At 59.2% G+C, this 19,754-nt stretch overlaps 2 protein-coding genes across 3 annotated transcripts; both read right to left on the reverse strand.

Moving 5' to 3' along the window:
- Positions 1–3,248: 3,248 nt before the first annotated feature.
- Positions 3,249–5,949, reverse strand: IRF2BP1 (interferon regulatory factor 2 binding protein 1). The gene has a single exon (XM_014860964.3). It carries the CDS (start codon positions 5,810–5,812, stop codon positions 4,058–4,060), a length of 1,755 nt encoding a protein of 584 aa, XP_014716450.1. The 5' UTR covers positions 5,813–5,949; the 3' UTR covers positions 3,249–4,057.
- A 2,708-nt stretch (positions 5,950–8,657) lies between these two features.
- On the reverse strand, positions 8,658–16,192 carry MYPOP (Myb related transcription factor, partner of profilin). Of its 2 annotated transcripts, XM_044759662.2 has the most exons (4): positions 16,078–16,131; positions 15,521–15,628; positions 14,766–15,331; positions 8,658–9,968 (listed from the first exon to the last, which is right to left on the reverse strand). In XM_044759662.2, the coding sequence occupies exons 3-4, from the start codon at positions 15,277–15,279 to the stop codon at positions 9,274–9,276; spliced, it is 1,209 nt and encodes a 402-aa protein (XP_044615597.2). In that variant the 5' UTR covers positions 15,280–15,331; positions 15,521–15,628; positions 16,078–16,131; the 3' UTR covers positions 8,658–9,273. The 2 variants fall into 2 exon arrangements, with proteins under 2 accessions (XP_044615597.2, XP_070354651.1); XM_070498550.1 differs by lacking the exon at positions 15,521–15,628 and having other exon boundaries at positions 16,078–16,192.
- Between the last annotated feature and the right edge of the window lie 3,562 nt (positions 16,193–19,754).

Consider the following 19,754-nt stretch of genomic DNA (forward strand, 5'->3'; position numbering starts at 1 on the left):
CCTTTCTCTGGAAGGAACCTCGTCTTCATTCTGTCACTGTCCCTCCACCTCTGCCTCTTTCTGTCTTTTCTCCGCGAAACCTGATTTCGCTGTTTTCCTGATCTGTCTTCGCTGGAACCAGCCCACTCTCTCTGCCACTTGGCTGCCAGCTCGAGCTCTTTCTCTGCCAGTCTCTTTCTGTCTCTCGTTTGCACTTGGTGAGTCTCTCTCTCCTCCTGTCACCGTGTCCCTCTCAGCCCGAGTCTCTCAGTCTTGGCCACTATCTCTGTGTGTCTCTGAGCCCCCAGCCCCCTCAGGAGCAGATCTGTGCTGTGCTCAGGCCCCTGGGGAAGTGTGTGGCCCCCAGCCTTCTGCCCCCAGCCCGCTGGTATATATATATAAAGGTACACGTACATATTATTTATATCTGTACCCGGGGCAGGAGGGGCAGACACTGGGGCCTTTGTGTAGCCGCTGCCCGCTGCCTGCCCGCCCGCCACTCGGCTCCCTTCGTCCCTGCCGCCCGCCCGCCTCCACTCCCCCCCGCACAGAAAGGTTCCTGTGGGGCCTGCCAGCTTCCTCTGCCTGAGGTGTGAGTGGGCACGCCACGGGCGAGGCGGGCAGGGGGGCCTGGGGGTTTTTTCCAGCTCCAGGGAAGTTTTCCGGGTGGGGAGGGCTCTGGAAGGAATGGGACTTCTCAGCTAGGCTGCTGTCTGTCTGGGTCTGCTGTCCCTGGGCGTCCTCAGGTCCTTACCTGGCTTCTCCCTGGGAGTCTGTTCATCCCTCTAAAGTCACTCTGACATTTTCTCTGTTGGTCTGGATCCTATTCAATGGTGCATACGCTGTCGTTGAGCCTATGTGCTAGGCCCTCTGTTGAACCCTGGGCACATAGATCAATGAGATGCTGTCCATCCCAGCTGATTCTTTGCCATTTCTGTCTCATTTGCTCTATCCGTTTACCCGGTGCTTGAAACCCTCTATCCATTCCCACTAAAACAAAATTCTAAGTCCCTATCATGGCCTACAGGGCCCCCAAAGCTCCCCTACTATCCCTCTGACCTCGTTCTTATGACTCTCCCCCTTGCATAGCTGCACTGGCTACCTGGCTGCTTCTGGAACAAACCAAGCAGACTCCCACCTCAGGGCCTTTGCACATGCTATTCCCTGAGATTTCCCTGGCTTGCTCCCTCACTCCTTCAGTTCTTAGTGTCATCTCCTCAGTAAGCCCTTCCCTACCTCCCTCTTTAAAACAGCAACCTCCATCATTCTCGATCCCCTTTCCCTGGTTTACTTTTTCTTCTTAGGACTACGGCTGTCATATTTTAGGGATCTCTCTGTATCTCCCACCTGAATGTCAGCTCCGCAAGAGGAGAGGCTGCATTCTGTTCCCTGCTGTATCCACAGCACCTACCCCAGTAGGTGAGGGAAAGGAGCCCATTCCTCTACCCAGGCTTTAAACCAGCCCTGTGCTGGGTGATGCTGGGGACACAGTGATGACTGAGACAGCCCTGGCGCTGCCCTCATGGGGCTCATAGTCCAGTCCCCAGACAATGATGATCCAGAATGTGCAGGGCTGGGATAGCGGCATGCAGGGTCTGTGAGAGCCCGGAAATGGCACCTGATGCAGCCTGGGGGGGTCAAGGAGGGCTTCCTGGAGGAGGTGTCAGCCGAGCTGAGACCTGAAGGACGAGTAGGAGTGGGCCAGGCCTTGTCGTGGGGACCAAGTGACCAAGCTAGACCCAGCCTCGCTCTTCTTCACAGAGCTCTATTCTCCCTCTCATAGAACTTTTGAGTTTGAAGATGTCTTCACTTTCTAGTCCAAACCTGCACTTTCCCTGATTTCAGTCTCTCTTTTCTCTGCTCTTTATTCCTCTCTCTGAATCTCAGTCTCTCTTCTCTCTCCCTTCCTCTATGTCTCTACTGTTGGCATCGCATCTGTGTATCTCAGTCTCTCTTATCCGGATATTTCTCTTATTAGTTCTCTTTTCTGAACCTCTGTCTCTCTGTTTCTACCTCATCTCAGGGGGTCTCTCGATCTCTCCTTGTCTCTCTCTGCATCTCTGTCTCTCCTTTCCGGGAGCCTCTTCATCTATCCACTGATCCCCTAAGAGATCCAGAACCCCTCCACTCTGGCCCCAGGGGGGAGGGGAGCTGATCCAGCCCCCCACACCCACACAGGTCAGGCCGTCTGCTCTGTTAATGGTTAACCCAACCTCTATCTAGAATACACACCGGCCAGGCTGGGGGTGACTCCCCTGCCCCCCACCCACCAGCTGTTCTTAAAGGACCAGGTGTCCTCCACAGCTCTTTAGCTCCCGTAGGGGCCTAGGACCCTAGGATCTGGAGGCCTCTAGCCCGGAGGATGGGGCAGGGGGAGCTACCCAGCACTTGGGGCTGCAGAGCTGGGTCAGAGGAGGCCACAGATTGCCCGGGAGGGGTGCCCAGGCTCAGAGCTCCATCCAGCGTCTCCCTTGCCCCAGGCTTATCGCCCAGTGTATTTAATCAGGGGTGGTTTTCCCAGCCCTGCCCAGAGCCCAGGTTGGCACTGCCTGGGCTGACAGAACACCTGAGACCTGATGGCTGGGGGAGGGGATGGGACCCCTCAGTCCAAGAACTGGGGGTTTAAGAACTGAGGGTCCTCCAGAGCTGGAGGACAGAGCCCCAGGGTCCCTAAAATTTGGGAATTGGAACATGTGGGTGTGTAAGGTGTGTGGGTGGGACACCTGGGTGACCAAGAGGATGGGCCGGGACATTAGTATCTTCCAAGTTTACCTTAGACTGGGGGCAACCTTGGGTCCCAGAGCTGGGTGACAGTGCCGCGTGGTGGCAGGATTCACTATCACGCCCCATCTGTCTGTCCATCAGCTGGCCTTTGCGCCCAGCGTTCTGTCTTCTCGGAAGCTCCAGGGTCGCGGGGAGGAGGGGAGGCTGCAGGGGTGGGGGCTGGGCTCTGGGGGCCGCCCCCTCCCCTTAACCCCTGCTTTGCCGCAGCCCGCTCAGGCCCCGCCCCGTGACGCCAGCAAGCAGGAAGTCCTGGTTAATGATCAGCCCATCGGGACAGGTGCGGGAGAAGGCCGCGCACATCAGAGGCGGCCGCGCCTTTCACCCCGCCAGTCGCGGTGTTTCAGGGTGGCCGCCGTTGAGGCTGGGCTCGCGAGGTGGGCGCGAGGAGCGCAGTTCAGGACACCCCCAGAGGCGAGACGCGGTCACCTTGTTTCCAGGCACCCTGTTAGTGTACCCCACGCAAGTAAATTTCCTCGGACAGTCCCTCTAGCAATCTAGCCTAATTCTCGCTGTCCAGCAAGAACTCACTGCCCGCCCCTTCTCGGAAGCCTCTTGATGCCTGTTCCCCACTCCCGCCCCCCGTGGGCGCTGAGTCCTCCACATCCTGCGCAGATACAGGGGATGGACCAGAAAGGAAACCTAATTCTCGAGCTGGGCTGTGGCACCCACGTAAGAGCCGCTCCCTCTCCGAGCCTCAGTGCTGTCATCCGGAAAACGGGCCGATGGCTAGGACGTTTGCCCAGCGCTCAGCGTTTGTGAACACAGCCCGCGGGCCCGCCTGAGCGGAGGGCGCCACCTGCAGGCCACAGCGCAACGTGTTCTCCCCTGCAGGGTCAGCTCGGTCCCAAAGGGGGCGCAGCATCTCACACAACTAAGGGACCAAGGAGGAAAAAAAAACCCCATCTTTCGGTTTATTGAAGGAGGAAAAGGGGGCGGGAGAGGGGGGCAATAAAATGCTTTTGCTTCGTTTATAAAGAGCGAGATTTCAGGAGGCCCCTTCTCGAGGAGGAGGGGGGTACCTCTCCCCCCAACTACAAGCAGCAGCAAAGCCAAGCCAAGGAGGGGAGAGGGAAACCGGGGGGGCCAAGGGACCCCAAACACTCCCTCGCACAGAAGCCACAAGCTTTCTCCCCCCACCCTCAATGCATCTACCCCAGGGGACCCAACTGGGATGAGGAAGGGAGTATGTACACAGGTGGGAGTGGCACTGGGCTGGGCGGGGGAGGGAATAATTTATCCGCAGCAGCGGTGGGGGACAAGGGGGCGGGGGCAGTAGACTGATGACAGTGGTGGCCTAGGGGTCCCGTTCTTTCTTAACCTTGATGTCTCCAGCAAGGATGGTGGCGATCTCGCCCTGCATGAAGGCCCAGGGGACAGAGGAGCCCACCAGCGGACACTTGTCTCCACTGGGGCAGTATACCTCCCCGGCGGGGCCCTGCGCCTTGATGAACTCCCGCGAGCAGGGAAAGCAGAACTTGTGTCCGGGCACTGAGGGGCACTGGACGAAGTGGGTGTCTTCCAGCCGCTCCCGGCAGAGGGTGCAGCAGAGGGGGGCCCCAGGGGTCGCCCCCGTGCCGCTACCACCCCCGCTAACAGCTTCCGCCCCTGCTGTGGGGCTGACTTCTGCCTCACCGTTGCGGGCCACTAGACGATGCTGGACTGGAGGCTGGGCCGTGGAGGAGGCTGCGGGGCTGGCACCCCCGGCGCGCACAGGGCCCCCACCCCCGCCAGGGTCCTTGGGGGAGTGGCCCAGGGCCTCGGCCACATTCTTCAGGGCGGCGATAGGTGAGGGCACACCAGGGGTGTCAGCGGAGTAGGGGCCACCGGGTGCCACCCAGTGCCGCTGCTGCTGTTCCTCGGTGGTCATCTTCCCAGCCGCCTCGCCCTCAGGCTCAGGCGATGCTTTGCGACGGCGTGGTGTGGGCGCCAGGTTCCGGGATGGGGCTCTTGGGGGTGGGCCACAGAGAGCTGCAGGGGCCGGCTCCGGGTACTGCTGGGGCAGGGCCTCGGCGGGAGCTGGCTCGCGGAAGCTGCGGACGCCGTCGGTGAGCAGCTCCCCCAGCTGGCGCCATTCCCCTGAGCCGTGCCGACGTTCATATTCGAGGTACTTGAAGCCAGATGAGGCCAGTGCCTTGCCCGGCTCCCGCAGAGCATCATGAAACATCTGGCGAGCGACAGCCAGGACTCCGGCGTACACGTTGCCAGAACCACAGGGGTATTCGGTGAAGAGCTTCAGCTCGAACTCGTAGCCTGGCGGGCGGGCAGTAGCATCGAAGGCGAACACCCGCCCCACCAATCCGTGATCCTTCTTGAAGCGGACATTGAAGGGGGCGCAGGCGGACAGCGCCAGCAGCTGTTCCCGCACAGCTTTAGGGCGCCCATGCCACTCCTCTGCCCGGCCCCGCATGGCCTCGTTCAGTTCTGCCAAACAGTCCGCATTCCTCTGCTGCTTCTCCTTCTCGAAATCGGAGCCGAAGGCTGGACGGGCAGGACTCAAGCCGGGTGCCAGGGTCAGGCCTCGGCCTCCCAGGCCAGACACCGCAGCTGCCAGCAACCCGGGGGGCACCAAGCCGGGCATGGAGCCAAGCAGGGCCCTCCGAGCCCCCTCCGCCACGACCTCCTCGCGGCCCAGCCCATTGGCCAGGCGGGACCCCAGGGTGTACTCCAGGGCCGGAGAGGGCAGGGGGAGGCGGCCCGACGACGTGGCCCTGTCATAGCGGTCCTGGCCCGAGACGCCGCCTACCGTCCCCGACGGCTGGGGCTGGGCCTGCGGAGGAGGCAGCTGGGGCCCCTGTGCGGCGGCCGCAGCCAGGTCCTTGGTGGCCGGGTGCTTGAGGGCCGGGGGGCCCGGCGAGCGGCCCTCGGGGAGCACGTGGCTGCGCTTGAGCTGGCGGGCGGCGTCGATGAGCAGCTCGATGCGATCCGCGCCCTCGAAGTTCACGCAGCCGCGACACACGGCCTCGCTGAAGTCCCACACCATGGCCCACGGCATCTTGGGCAGGTCGCACAGGTAGCACCACTGGCGGCGGGACGCCTGCACCGACGCCATGGCCCCCGCGCGCGCGCCGCCGGGCCCCCGCGTTCCACCCGCCGCCGACGTTCGATCCGCGCCGCCGACGTTCGACCCGCGCCGCCGGGACCGCGCGAGCCGCAGTCGGGCCTCCGGCTCGGCCTCCCCGCCGATCCAGGCCCGGCCCCCCTTCCCCGCCCCCTGGGCCCGGAGCCTTTCTCCTCACTCCCGCCTCCTCGGAAAGGCAAGCAGAGGCACGTCGGCGCCCCCGCCCGGTCCGGCTCCGGGCCGAGGCGCACAGCTCGGGCCCCGCGATGGGCCGCGGGCGCCGCCGCCTCGGGCTCCCTCCGCTCCCGCCGCCGCCGCCGCTGCAACGGCCGCCACCGCCTCCACCTCCTTCTGCCCCAGAGGCCGCTTCGCAGGGAAAGTTACATAACGCGCCGGCAAAGCCTTCTGGGAAACGTAGTCCCGCCGGGGCCTGTTCTTAAAGGAGACGGCAGGCTGCGGCTTGCGGGGCGGGGGGCTGTCTCGCCGCCTCTCCGCCGCGCCACGCTTGCCGCTCCCCGCCGCGGGGCAGGGAGTCCGGCGCGCTCCGAGGAGCTCGGGTACAAGGGCTGGGGGCGGGGATGTGATACGAATAGTCAGCGCGACCGCGGACTCAGAAATCGTAGGGAGTGGACAGGCTGTTCTGCTCCACTTGCTGTGCAGCTTGAGGCAAAAAGTCTTGCCCTCTCTGAGGCTCAGTTCCCTGCCCATCTAAGAGGGACCAATGACCGGTTAGGAAGGCAGCAGCTCCTGGGGCGGGGCGGAGAGGCCCTGATTGGATGGGTTCAGGGTACGGGGACGGGAAGCTGGCAACTTGGTGGCGGGGAGGTGGCACTTCGTCTTCCCCAGAATCTTCGATATCATCCTCCGACTGGGGCCGGCAACAGCCGGAGAAAGAAGAGGACTGAAGAGCTCCAGGCCAGGCCTCTGCCTCAGTTGCCTCATCTGCTAAAGGGAGTGGTCCAGCGCCCTCCAACTGCTCCGACTCTGCCGGCGCGCTCTGGTCTGCCAAGGGTTACACTGTCAGTTTCTCCGCGCCCCCCTCCCGCCACTTGACTACAGTTCCCAAAATGCTCTGCGGGGCGGACAGACTGACGCACTTCCGCTGTCTGGGAGGTTTGTGGGGGGGAGGCCTTCCCGATTCCCCCCGTCTGTCTCTGTCCTCCCGCGTGCCCCCCGTCCGTTTCTGGGGACTCTTTCAGTGTTTTCAGAGCACAGAGTTGAGGGGACCCTTACCCTCGACAGCTCCCTAATTTAGGGGAAGGGAAAGAGACCAGAGATGGCGAGGATGAGTTGGGGGGCTAGTTTCTAGGGACAGCAACGCCATACCGCCTTTCTCCCACCTGGAGCGCTTACTACCTGCTAGGCCCAACCAGGCTCCGGGACCCCCCATATTTTTTCTTCCCGGCGTCGAGAACAGAAGGAGGCAGGCGTGGGGTTGGGGGACAGGTCTCTAGCTGCTCACCCACATCGGCCTCTTCCTCCCTCCAGGCCTGGGTCGGTGACAAGGGCTCAAAAAGTTAAGAATGACCTGCCAGAGTTGCATTCATCCATGGCTTTCACGTGAATCGGCGCTGCCCTGCTCCCCCGCCCCCCCCCCCATCGCACTGTAACCATAGTAACTCTGATTTTACGTTACCCAAACTGCGGTCTCGGCTTCACAATTTTACTTACCACCTGTATGATTATTTTCTGAACATTTTCCTTGAAACTGACTCCCGTGAAAAAGACGATCTACTTTTGTCTCATCCGAAGCAATATTAGGTGCATGATTGTGGATTTTAGGTACTACTCACATTTTTACAAAAGAAAACTACACACAGAGCCTAAAATTGCCTTTGTACCGTTCTCCAGTAAACACCAGTGGGAGCCAAGAGTTCCGGCCGGAGGCGGCTGTCAGGCGGACTAGCTTGGCCCCTGACAAGTCGAGGGCAAGTCCCTAAACTTCTCAGGAAGAAATGGAGGCCCCTCGAATCTGCTTCTCACTGGGTACCTTCAGGTTAACATGCAACCATGCATATAAATATTTAGCATGGTGCCTGGCCCAGAAAAGGAGCGCCATAAATGCAAATCGTTGTTTTCAAGCTGCCCATGAATTCAAAGAGGGCACCCCTCTTCTGTGTTGGGAAATACGGAGGACACAGCAGTGACAGAGGCAGGCTCAGGCTCAGCCGGGTGACAGAGGCTGATGTTCAATTTCAATGGACTCAAGTGGTTATTTAACTGCATTTTTTAATAACTGCTGGGGCAGAGGAGTGTCAGGAAACCCTTCTTGAGGAGGTGATATTTGAGCTGAGACCTGAAGGATGAAGAGAAGGTAGGTGGAGGAAGTAAAGACTCCTCATCTTGATGCCCATTTTACAGCTGAGGAAAATGGGGGCCCACGGTATACAGCCGGCCAGGGCAGCACCAGGGGTCGAGTCGGGTCTGACTGCGTCCGGGGGGGTGGTGGTGATCCACGTTGCTACAGCCTCCACAGCAGGTTTGGGAGTAAAAAGAGAACCAGCTCCTGCCTTTGTGAAACTACGGGGGAAAGACGCCTAAAACAGATAAAGGCACTTGTTCTTTAGGGACAATGAAAAAGAACCGCAGGACACTGAGAGAGGCTCTCAGCAGCAGAGCCATCCTAGCCTGGGGGAGGGGATCCAGGAGGTTCTCCTGGAGGAGATGACATTTAGGCTGTTACCTGAAGGATGAGTAAGTAGGAATCCGATCTGAAAAATGGCTGGAAACCACCAGCCTCCAACTTCAAGGGGAGGGGGGGGTCACCTGCCCGTGGAGGGGGTGGGGCAGATGTAGGTGCTGGAACCCAGCCTGTCTCAGACAGCGCCCCAAGTAATTGTATTAAAAATAAGTTTATTGATATCTTGTCATGACTGGGGAGACAGGAGGGGGGCGAGCTCTGGAGGTCGGAGGCTGCAATGAGAGGCAGAGGGCCCAACCCACAGCTCCCCAGTGAGAACTCCACCCCCTCTCCCTAGGTAGGGCAGGACCGCTGTATCCTCTTTGTCATCCCTGTTCTGATTTGTCTCGCAACCCCCACCCCCTCCAAAGTCTGGGTTGGGGAGATGGGGAGGCCCCCACAGGTCACTTCTGTTCAAGTCAAGACCAGGAGTTGTTAGGGAGGGGGTATGTGCCGCCCCCCAGAGGATCCCCCCACAACCCACAAAGGGCGATAATAAATAACGTAAAGTTGATGGCTTAGAAGTCAGGGGTAGGGGAAGCAGCCAGGCAGACAGCGCTGTACTGGAGAAAGGGCTGGGGGGGGCCCCAGCAACGAGGTCCCCCGAGAATCAGGCACTAATTCGTACAGAGCGTGGGGTGCTGGCGCCCCACAGCTGGGAGCCAGGGTGCAGCTGGGCTGGGGAAGGGGCGAGCCCTCCTCCGTGGGCTAAGCTGGGGCGAGGCGGCGCAGGCAGAAGGAGCCCGAACAAGCTGGAACCCCACAGCAGATTTCATGGAGATTTCCATCGCCCCCGCCTCTTCCGTGGAGGGAATCCTTTCCTCCTCTTGTGTGGGGGGGAGTCATGGGGAGGGAGGGGGGCTGGGGGTGCCCGGGGGGCCCCCTCCTCACTCCTAGGGGCAATGATCACCCCCCTGGCTGCCACCACGTTCCCGTCCACGACAGCAGCCACCACAGACACAGGCTCTGGGGTGATCTCCACCTTGGGGGTGGGTGGCGGCAGGACAGGCCTGGGGGGTGGGGGTGGGGGTGGAGGCAGCGGTGGGGGCAGTGGGTCGACTGGGGTCCCTGGCAGCAGGGGCAGCAGGGCGCTGAGGGCCTCGCTCAGTTTGGCCAGTCCCTGCCGAAGGGTGCCAGCCAGCTCCCGGATGGCGTTGGCAGTCTCCTGCTGGGCCCGCAGGAAGTCCAGGGAGGGGTCTGGGGCAGAGGGGGTGGGCGGAGGCAGTGGAGGGGGTGGGGGGCTTGGGGGGGAAGGTGCCACTTGGACCTGCTGCGGTGGCTGAGGTGCTGGCGGGGCTGGGGGCGGTGGAGACAAGGCCAGGCGGGGCAGCTGGACGCTCTGCGGGGCTGGAGGGGGCGAGGACTCACGCTCCTTGGGCGGCGGGCAGCCCCCTTCCTGGGGATTACAGGTGGGCCGGGCCCAGGGCTCGGGGCTGCTGGAGCCCCCCTTGCTGTGGGCTGGAGTATCTGTGGAGAGAGAGATGCAGGTAAGGCGTGCGTGACCCCACAAGGCTTCCTCTTGATTTCCCCTTTCCCCCTGCCACTCACCTTGGCCTCAGAGCCATCCTTTTAAAACCTAAATCAGATCGTGCCCGGGAGCAGAAGCCCCAAGACAGGTCAGTCTTTGTATCCAGGAGAAAAAGTCAATATATTTAACAATAAACTGGTGGCCAATGCCGGCCTCCATGGAAACAGGGTCCTGGAGGACCCTTGCTGAGCCAGGTAGAGCCAATGTTCTAGAAGATTCTGAACCATTTGGACACCCCCCCCACACACACACCTCTCAGGCTGCACTGCTGGATCCTGGGAAGGTCTAGGAGGGCTGGGAGAGAGGTGGGGTGGCTGGGGCAGTAGCGGGGGCTTCTGGAGGCTGGAAGTAGGGGCTCTCTCCAGCCTGCATCCGTGTCAGCTCTGGTGTGTTCCAGTTCAACCCCAAGCCTGCTGGGATTCCTCTGTCTCCTCTTGGCTGGGACCTCATTCACGCTCGGGAACTTGACCACAGTCCGCAGGCAGCGGCTCCCCGATTTCCGAGCCCGGCCTGAACCTCTCCCTCCAGCTGTGTGCTTGGCACACCCCCTCGATTGTCTCAATGCCTCAAACTCCCATGCCTGGAGCGGAGTTGCTGGTGCTCCTCAGACCTGCTCCTCCCTTGGCCACCCCCGGCTGGGCTCAGACCAAAACCTTTCACTCTTTTTCTGCCCCGAGACACCATCTGTGTACAAATACTGTTGGCTCTGCTCTCCAACGGATCCAACCTCCAGCCTTTCCCGTCCACCTCCACGGCCCTCACCCTGGTCCAGCCACCAGCATCTCCCACCCAGACGAGTGCAGATGCCTCCCCCCCGGGCTCCCGGGCTCCACCCCTGCCCCTCACGGTCTGTTCTCCACCAGAGCCTCGAGGGGCCGACCAAAACACACATCACTTATGCTACGGGAAAGCAGCTACCCACAAAGGACCACATATCACAGGATCCGTTTCTATGAAATGTCCAAAATAGGTGAATCCAGAGAGACAGGAAGTAGATTAGCAGTTGTCTAGGGCTGAGTGGGGATGAGGGGGTGAGAAGCGGGGTGATGGCTAAGAGGCGTGGCGTTTCTTTCTGGGGTGATGCGAATGTTCTAGAATTGATTGTAGTGATGGCCGCATGACTGTGTGTATATACGGGACTAAAAGCCCCTGAACTCTACACTGTAAGTGGGTAGAATGTATGGTATGGGAATTCTAGCTCAATAAAGGTGTTAAAAAAATATGTGTCAGGTGTTGTCTTTCTCTCCTCAAAGACTTCTCGTGGCTCTCATCTCACTCAGAGTAAAAGCAAAGTCCGCGAGGCCCCGCGAGGCTCTGCAGGATGTCCACTGCCTCCCTGACCTCATCTCCCACCCCTCCCCTCTCTCTCTCCCTCTCATTCGCTTGGCTTCAGCCACCCTGGCTTTCTTGTCGGCCCTCAACACATCAGGCCTGCTCCTGCCTCAGGGCCTTTGCACTTGCTGTGTCTTTGGTCTGGAAAGGCACCTGCCTGGCTCCCTCCCTCACCTCCTCAGGTCTCTGCTCCAACATGGCCTCCTTGGGAAGACCTTCCTTGCCCGTGTCTGTAGGACCTGCCGTCCCTGTCCTCTCCTCTCTCCTAACCCTACCTGATTTCTTTGATAGCAGTATCTCCCCCTGGCATGGGCTCGCTCTGTGTCTGCTGTCTGTCTCCTCCTGCTGAGGGCAGCTCCCCCAGGCAGGGCTTTGTTTTGGTCACTGCTGTCTCCCTGGTGCCTAGAACAACGTCTAGCACATTTTCTCTTTAACGAGAAAACAGCCGTGGCTTCCAGGCTGTCAGCACCCATAGGGCCCCAGGCCCCTGCAGCGCCCATAAGGGAGAGTCCAGCCTCTCCCTAGGGCTACGGGGCCTCAGCTCTTGCCTCCTCCTGTCCCTGTTTCTTGCCTCAGGGCCAGTGCACATGCCGTTCCCTCCACCAGGATCCCCGCCCCCTCGACTGCCCCGTGGCCAGCTCAGATGTCCATTCCTCCCTCTCCTAGGCCACATCAGATCACCCTGCTCTTCTCTCTCCAGAACAGCCAGCACCAGCCTGGAATGCCGAGGGGTCCAGCCTCCCCGGGCCGGCCAGGCGGGGGAGGTGGCGGAGGCTGGGGACAGACGATAACCAGAACTAAGAGCTGCTGGACACTTTCCTGGCCAGGCCCCGGGCAAAGAGGCTGAGCTCTCCTCCTCCACCATTTCCCCGAGTCCTCGCGGCCACTCTCCGGGGTGGGTCCCATCATGGTGACCCCACGGGACAAAGAAGGTGACTCGAGGCCTAGAGAGGAGTCACAGAGCTGGCGAATGGTCCAAGGGGGATTTGAACCCAGGCAGGCTCAGAGGCCACGATTTTCACCTCGCCTTGGGCAGGCGCTGTGGGCCCGAGGGTGGCGGGTCTTCCTCCTAAGGAGGCATGAGAATTGAAGCCACTTGGAAACGTGGCCTTTCTAGGCTACGGAGTAAAAGTAACAGAGAGTGGCCCAGCCTTCATGCCCACAGGGCAAAGGAAGGGCCATAACCAGAATCCTATGTATTCACAACCTGTGGGCCTCAGTTTCCCCACCTGTTAATGGGTGTGTGTGTGAACATACCACCAAGTGACACAACCACAGAGCATCTTCCTGAGGACCATTAGAGAGATTCACAGAATCAGCCTGGGCACAGGGCTTAGGCCAGAGCCTGGCACACAGTAAATTCTCAACGTTATCATCGTTACTGGTCTTCTAAATATCAGGTCAGAGATAAATGGTCCTCAGCTCTCCCTCCTGTATTAACAAAGACACCTCAGGCTGCCCCAGGCCCTGTTTTAGTCCTTCAAGCCCAGCAGTTTCTCTTTTATGAGGTCCACACAGTGAGTAATCTCTGTGTAAAATTCTAATAAAGGATGCTGTAAGCACATTTCTACCCCAGGGCCTTTGAACGTGCTGTTTCCTCTAGCTGGAGTGCTCTTCCTCCAGATATCCACTTGGCTCAATCTCTCTATTCAAGTTTCTGCTCAAATCTCACCTCCTCACAGAAGCCCTCCCTGACCACCCTGTCTTTTTCTCCACAGTATTCCCAGCATCTACAACAGTGCCTGCTTCCGATTAGGTACTCAATAAATATTTGCTGGATGAATGAATGAATCAAAGGGTTGCACAACTTTTGAAACAATCTGTTTGCCATCTCTGCTCTGGTTCAATGGAGCCATTTCACAGATGGAAACACTGAAGTTTGATTCACATTGAGAACAAGGGTCCCAAGCGATTGTGTCCTGCTTAAGACACTTTCACGCTTCCCACATGTCCTCAAGATAAAGTCCAAAATCTTGACCTTCACTTACATGCCACGTGTCATCTAATTCTCACATACTCATTTGCTCTCAGTCAATATGAATCGTTGTTGTCACGACCGGGCAATCTAGCCCAGTGGTTATGTTAAGTGTACGGACTGGGAGTTGCACACAGCCTGAATTCCAGTCCCAACTCTACTACTTACTTGCTGTGTGACCTTGGCTGGGTGAATGACCCTCTCTGAATCACACGATCCTGAACTGCCTTGTTTGATCATGTCCATGTCCCTCCCTTTCTCAAAACCCTTCAGTGGCTCCCCATAGCACTTCGGATAAAGTTCAAACTCCTTACCTCAGCCTAAAAGCCCTGAATGGTCTGGCCTTTGCTGATCTCTCTAACCTTATCTCAAAATATGTCCTTTCTTCAAACTTTCCACTTTCCCTTCCCTTCCTCCTCTAACTGGGAAACTTCCCTCGGTTTCCTAAACTGGCCAAGCCTTCTTGCCTCCAAGCCACTGCACATGCTGTTCCTTCTACCAGGACCACCTTCCTGGCTCTTCTTCATCCTCACGCTGCACCTCCGCCTCCAGGAAGCCCTCCTTGACCTCCCAGGCTGGGTCAGGTGGCCCCCTCTGGAGTCCCACAGCCCAGCCCTGCCGGCTCTGAATCATCACTGTCTACGCATGGGTCTATCTCCCTCACTGGACTGTGAGCCCCCCGAGAGCAGGCTTGAGGATGTCTCAGTCACTGCTGTGTCCCCAACGCTGCCCAGCACGGGGCAGGCGCCTGGGGAAACAGCTACAGAAAAAATAACAATCTAGAGTCAAGGCTAAGTGGCAAGTCTGTGGACTCAGCTCTCCATACCTCCCCTACTCAGGGCATGACCTTGACAAAGTTACCAACCCTCCCTGGGTCTTCGATTTATAAAATGATGAACTAGTTCGCACCTCCCGGCATGGGCAATTATAGCAAGTGCTGACGACGAGTTGTACTAAGCAATTTATGCATTTTAACTCATTTAATCTTCACAGCAACCCTTTAGGTGGTGACTATTTTTTATCCCCATTTTACAGATGCAGAAACCGAACTGCAATAACTCACCCAAAATGACACCGCTGAGTGACAAAGTTGGGACGGGAACAGAGACAGTCAGCCTCGGGAGTCACTAACCCGCAGTTGTTTAATGAAATCCTGCCTGTGCTGATGATCCCGGGTGTAGACCCCGGGGCCAGGACTCCTAGGTTTGGGTTCCCTTCCTGACTTCAGCGGTCACTAGCTGTGGACCGCAGGCGAGTCACGTCACTTTTCTGAGCCTCAGTTTCCCCAGGTTTACAACGGGGAGAACAGCACCCACCTCACGGGGTGGCAGTGAGGATGTGACGAGCCACGTAAGCGCTTGAACAGCACCGGGCACACAGCAGACTTGGCGCCGGCTGCTCTTGCTAAGGGGATGGTGGAGGAACTCACCCGCCCGTCGGTCTTCCCTGCGGTCCTCGGACAACACGTAGCGCGGGGCGCAGGCGCTGGGGGCCGGCGGCTGCGAGGAGGCGGCGGCGGCGGCGGCGGCCGCGGGGGGCTGCTCCGGCCCCGCCCCAGCTCCCGGCCCCGCCACGCCGGGCCCCAGGATGGCAAAAATGGTCTCCTCCTCGGCGGAGAAGGCGTCCTCGGCGGCGGGCCCGGCGCCCTGCGTGGAGTGCGGCACGCGGGCCAGCTTCTCCTTGGTGCGGCGCTTGAAGTCGTTCCAGCGCTTCTGGACCTCCTGGCCGGTGCGCTTCCAGCTGGTGATGCCGTTGATCTTGGCGGCGATGCCGTCCCACACGCGCCGCCGCTCGGCCACGCTCACCCGACGGCTCTGCGCGCCGTAGAGCTGCGGGTAGTGGGCGCGCACCTCCCGGATCAGGATCTGGTTCTCCTCGAACGAGAAGCGCGGCTTGCGCAGCCGGGTGGTCTCTTCCGTCTCGCCCGCCGCCGCCGAGGCCATGGCGCCCCCCGACGCCGCCGTCCGGCCGCCTGGCGCATGGGGGGCGCCGGCGCTGCGGGCACAGGGCGCACGGCGCTGGCGGGGGCTCGGCATCCCCGCGCCGCCCGCCCCACCCGGCCGCCCCGACACCGGCTCCTATGTCCCCGGGGGCCAGGGGTGGGGGCGGAGGGCGGACGGGGGCGACGGGCCGCGGGGGGCAGTCGGAGTGCCTAATAATAGCTGACACGGGCTGAGCGCTCACCTGGAGCCTAGCGCGGCGCAAAGTGCCACGGCGAGGCGGAGTTGATGCAAATTGGGGGGGTCTGGAGGGGTGGAGGGAAACGAGGAACAGCGGAAGAAGAGGGGGTGTCTGTAGGAGTTAGAGGAAAATGGGGGCGTAGGAGAATGGGAAATGGAAGGAGAATGGGGGTGTCGAAGAAGCATAGGGGTGAGGAGGGCAAGGAGATGCTAACGGGAGATGCAGCAAGAAGGGGGGATCAGGCGCAGAGGAGCGCTCTGGGGGTTCCCGGGCAATGGGACGTCTGTAAAACCGATATGAGAAGGGGTCCTCAGAGGGGATGTGCAAGAATAATGGTGAGTGGTGGGCTTCCAGCACAGCGGAGGAGCTGGGACGGTAAAATACTAGGGATTAGGGTCTGCGGGGATTGTGGGGGGCTCTGGGGATTGCCAGGAATGAAGGAGAGCTCTGGGGGGTAGTGGGGGTCCGGGATTAGGAGGGGACACCGGAGGCTATGGGGGATTCCAGGAAGAGTGAGGGTCGCGGAGGGTGGGGACCGAGTCCGGCCGGGGGTCACTCACCGGCGCCGCCGCAGCCCCCGCCTGCCCGTCGGTCAAGGATCGGGCTTCTGCGGCCTCTTCCCTCCCACCCCCCGCCGCTTCTTTGCCTCCCCCCTCTGGGCCCCGCCCCCAGCCGCCCCGCGAGCCATGGCGCAGGCGCACCTAGCGCCCGTCGGCCCCCTGTGCCCTTACTGCCTGGGTTTCACGCCCCTCCCACAGCGCAAGCGCAGAATTGCCCCCCACCGGTCTCCACGAGCGGGCTGCAGCTGCGCAGGCGCAAGGTTAGCGTTGCGCCGGTTCCCCTCGACTCCCGATGCCACAACGGCGCACGCGCAAAACTCTATCCCACGCATGCGCGCCCCTCGCTCCCCGCTGGCCGTGATACCCGGGACTCAGTTCCTGCGCAGGCGTAGCAATCCTCGGAGCGGGAGGGAGAGGTGGAGAGAGCGCTGGGGCCGAGCGGCGTCCCCGCCTTTAGGACAGTCTTCCAGTGCACCTAGCCGTGCTTGTGTCTCTTTCTCTTGGAGAAAGGGGAGAGAGGCGGCGCTGGAGGGAAGCGCTTCGTTTCCATGACAACTGCGTGGGTGGGATGGGGGTGCATAAGAAAACCAGTTGCCGCCCCTCATACCCGCTGCGCTGGGCTGCTCCACATCTGCTAACCATCTATTACCCGTTGGGGCGGGGCACCCTGGGGATATTCCGCCGTAGGCGGGCTCAGTAACCATGGCAACCCATCAACCTTTCAACCATGCCTGGGGGGCCCCCTATCCACACATTTACGTCATGGCGCAGGGAGAGAAATCAGAGGGAGAGCTTCTGGAGTAGGGAGGGTGATCCTGGCGCAGGGAGGGTGATCCTGGCGCAGGCAGGACTGCAAGCAAATGCGCGGAGGCAGGAATGAATCTAGAACACCGGTTGGGTGAGCTGGAAGGCAGGATGATGGAGTTGAGTGGGGCCGAGAAATTTGTAGTTTATTAATCCTGCAGAAGTCCTCAAGGTCATTCAATAAACGGTGCTTCAGACGTCTATTCAACAAAGAGTTGTTGGGTGCCTGCACAGTTCCAGATGCACTGAATACAAAAGACAAAAATCTATGGAGCTCATTTTTGAGCTGGGAGAATCAGACAATTAGCAAACTAAATGAGATGTATAAGTGAGAAGGTGATAAGTGTTATGAAGAAAATGGAAGTAGGAAAAGGGTTTGGGGAGTATGAGGTTTATGTGTGTGTCTGTAATTTTAAAATAAGGTGACGAGGGGAGCCCTTCCTGAGAAGGTGACATTTGAGTAGAGATGGGAAGGAGGTGAGGAAGCAAGTGCAGCCAGAGGTACTACTGTGTCTGCTGTGTTCTAGGAAGATCGAGGAGGCCAGTGGGGCTGCAGTGGAGGGAGCCAGAGGGAGGGCGGGATGGGGAGCCAGATCTGCAGGGCCTTGTGGGTCACTGTAAGGACTATGAGGTGGCAGCCCTGGGAGGACCCAGAGCAGAGGAAGGACGAGATCTGGCGATTCCTCTGGAGAACTGACTTTAGGGAGCGAAGGTGGAAGCTGGGTGCCCACTGAGGAGGCCACTACAGTGGTTCAGATGGTGGTGGCTCCAACCAGGGTGGTAGCTGCAAAGGAGAGGTGAAATGGATTTGGTTATAAGAAGTGATAGAAGGGGAGGAGTCGAGGATGACTCCAATGTCTTTGACCCGAGTAACGGGAAGGATGGAGCTTCCAGAAGCAAAGAGGGGCTGTGCTGCACGAGGATCAGGAGTTCAAATTTCCCCAAACTTGAGATGCCCATTAGTCAACCAAGACAGATGTCAGGTAGGCAGGCAGATATGTGAGTCTGGACTTCAGGGAGAGGTTCAGTCTTGCGATATAAATTTAGGAGTTGTCAGTGAACAAATGACATCTAAATCCCTAAGACTGAGAGAGGTTAGCCAGGGAGCAAGTGTCGATAAAAGAGAAGTCCGTGGTCTGAAGCTGGGGGCGCTCCAAGGTAGACGACTGAGATGAGCAAAGGAGACTGAGGAGGAGCAGTCAGTGAGGCGAGGAGACCCAGGGCTGTCTGAGGTCCCGGAGGTCAAGGGAAGGGCACGGATCAAGGCGGAGGGAAGGCTCAGTGATGCCAAATGCTGCCCAGAGGCCAAGTCCAGTGAAGACCGAGAACTGACCCCTGGGGCTAGCAAGATGACAATCACCAGTAATCCTGAAAAGAGCAGCTTTGTTGGTGTGGTGGGGGCAGTAGCTTGATTGGGAGGGCGTTCAAGAGAGGGTTTAGAGAGAGCCGGTGTAGACGATCCTTTCTAGCACAGAAAGAGGGTGGTATCTTGAAGGGGGCGTGGGATCCTGAGAGATTTATTTCAGATGGGAGATGTAACAGCATGTTGTGTGCCAGTGGGGATGATCCAGAAGAGGGGAGACTCATGGTGCAGAGGAGAGAGAGATTTCCTGGAGCGATGTCCTTGAGTAGGCATGGTGGGTGCGACCCAGGGCACAAGTGGAGGGTGGTCTAAGGGGCATGGGTGGTTCAGTCACAGCGAACAGGGAGAGGGAGGCAGGGGACACGGAGGCAGGGGGTGATGAGATGTGGTGTCAGGAACATACGAACGTTTTCTTCCAGTTCCATATGTTTTCTTAGTAGAGGAGGAAGCGGTTCAAGGGCGACGGGAGGTGCTGAGGTTAGGGGAGAGCGAGAAGAGGGCATGAAATAGGGATTGATGGCCAAGGAAGTGTAGACAGTAGAACCAATCACTTGAGGTTATTGGATTTGAAATTGAAACGAGATGAGTTCCCATGGCCGTGTGTTTTTCTCTGGCCACATTGTTTTCTGAGCGGGTGCAGGTGCAGAGAGGGTGGCAAGCTGACTTTCCCCAGGGCTGAGTTTCGATGAGGTCCCACCCTGTGCCCCTTGAGGAGTCAGGGTCCAGGAGTCAGGGGCAGCCCATGCAGGGCCTTATGGGCAACGCTAAGGAGCTTGAGTGGGACCCTATGGGTTCTGAGCAAGCAAGAACAGGGTCCGATGTGTGCTTTAGAAAGACCCCCTGGCCTTTGTATGGAGGGTAGATGGGAGGGGGGCAGGCTATCGGCCAGAGTCAAGGGAGAAACCCGGGATAGGGGCCAGGAGAGGGTGGGGAGAGTGCACAGGGCAGGGTGGGCGGGAAGAGTGGAAATGAATTGGAAGACATTCGAGAGGCAGAATGTCCAGAACACAGTGACTGTCAGGCTGGGGATGAGAAGGTGACACCTAGTTCTCTGGCCCGGGTCCCAGTTGGGTATATGGGGTCTGTCAGGATGTGGTGAGTGTAAAGTGCTCAGTGAGTGTTATGGGTTGAATATTGTCCCACCCAAAATTAGTATGTTGAAGTCCTAAGCCCCTAGCACTTCAGAATGTGACCTTAGTTGGAAATAGGGTCATTGCAGATGTAATCAGCGAAGATGAGGTCATACAGGAGTCGGGTGGGCCCTTAATCCATGACGAGTGTCCTTATAAGACGAGGGGAGAGACAGAGGGAAAGACAGAGGCAGAGACTGGGGTGATGCGCCACAAGCCAAGGAACGCCTGGGGCCACCAAAAGCTGGAAGAGGCAACGAAGGACCCTGCCCTAGAGCCTTCAGATGGACTGTGGCCCTGCCAACAGCCTGATGGCAGGTTTCTACCTTCCAGAGCTGTGAGAGAAGGTATTTCTGTTCGAAGTCACCCAGTATATGGTA

This window comes from Equus asinus, chromosome 26 (assembly GCF_041296235.1).
Source record: "Equus asinus isolate D_3611 breed Donkey chromosome 26, EquAss-T2T_v2, whole genome shotgun sequence".
Classification (NCBI taxonomy): Eukaryota; Metazoa; Chordata; class Mammalia; order Perissodactyla; family Equidae; genus Equus; species Equus asinus.

Bases quoted from the DNA above. Each gene is read 5' to 3' on its own strand.
- IRF2BP1 (XM_014860964.3), bottom strand. From the start codon at position 5,812: ATGGCGTCGGTGCAGGCGTCCCGCCGCCAGTGGTGCTACCTGTGCGAC.
- MYPOP (XM_070498550.1), bottom strand. From the start codon at position 15,279: ATGGCCTCGGCGGCGGCGGGCGAGACGGAAGAGACCACCCGGCTGCGC. The intron at 9,969-14,765 runs GTGAGTTCCTCC...CTCTCTCCACAG, and splicing joins CAGGGAAGACCGACGGGCGG to ATACTCCAGCCCACAGCAAG.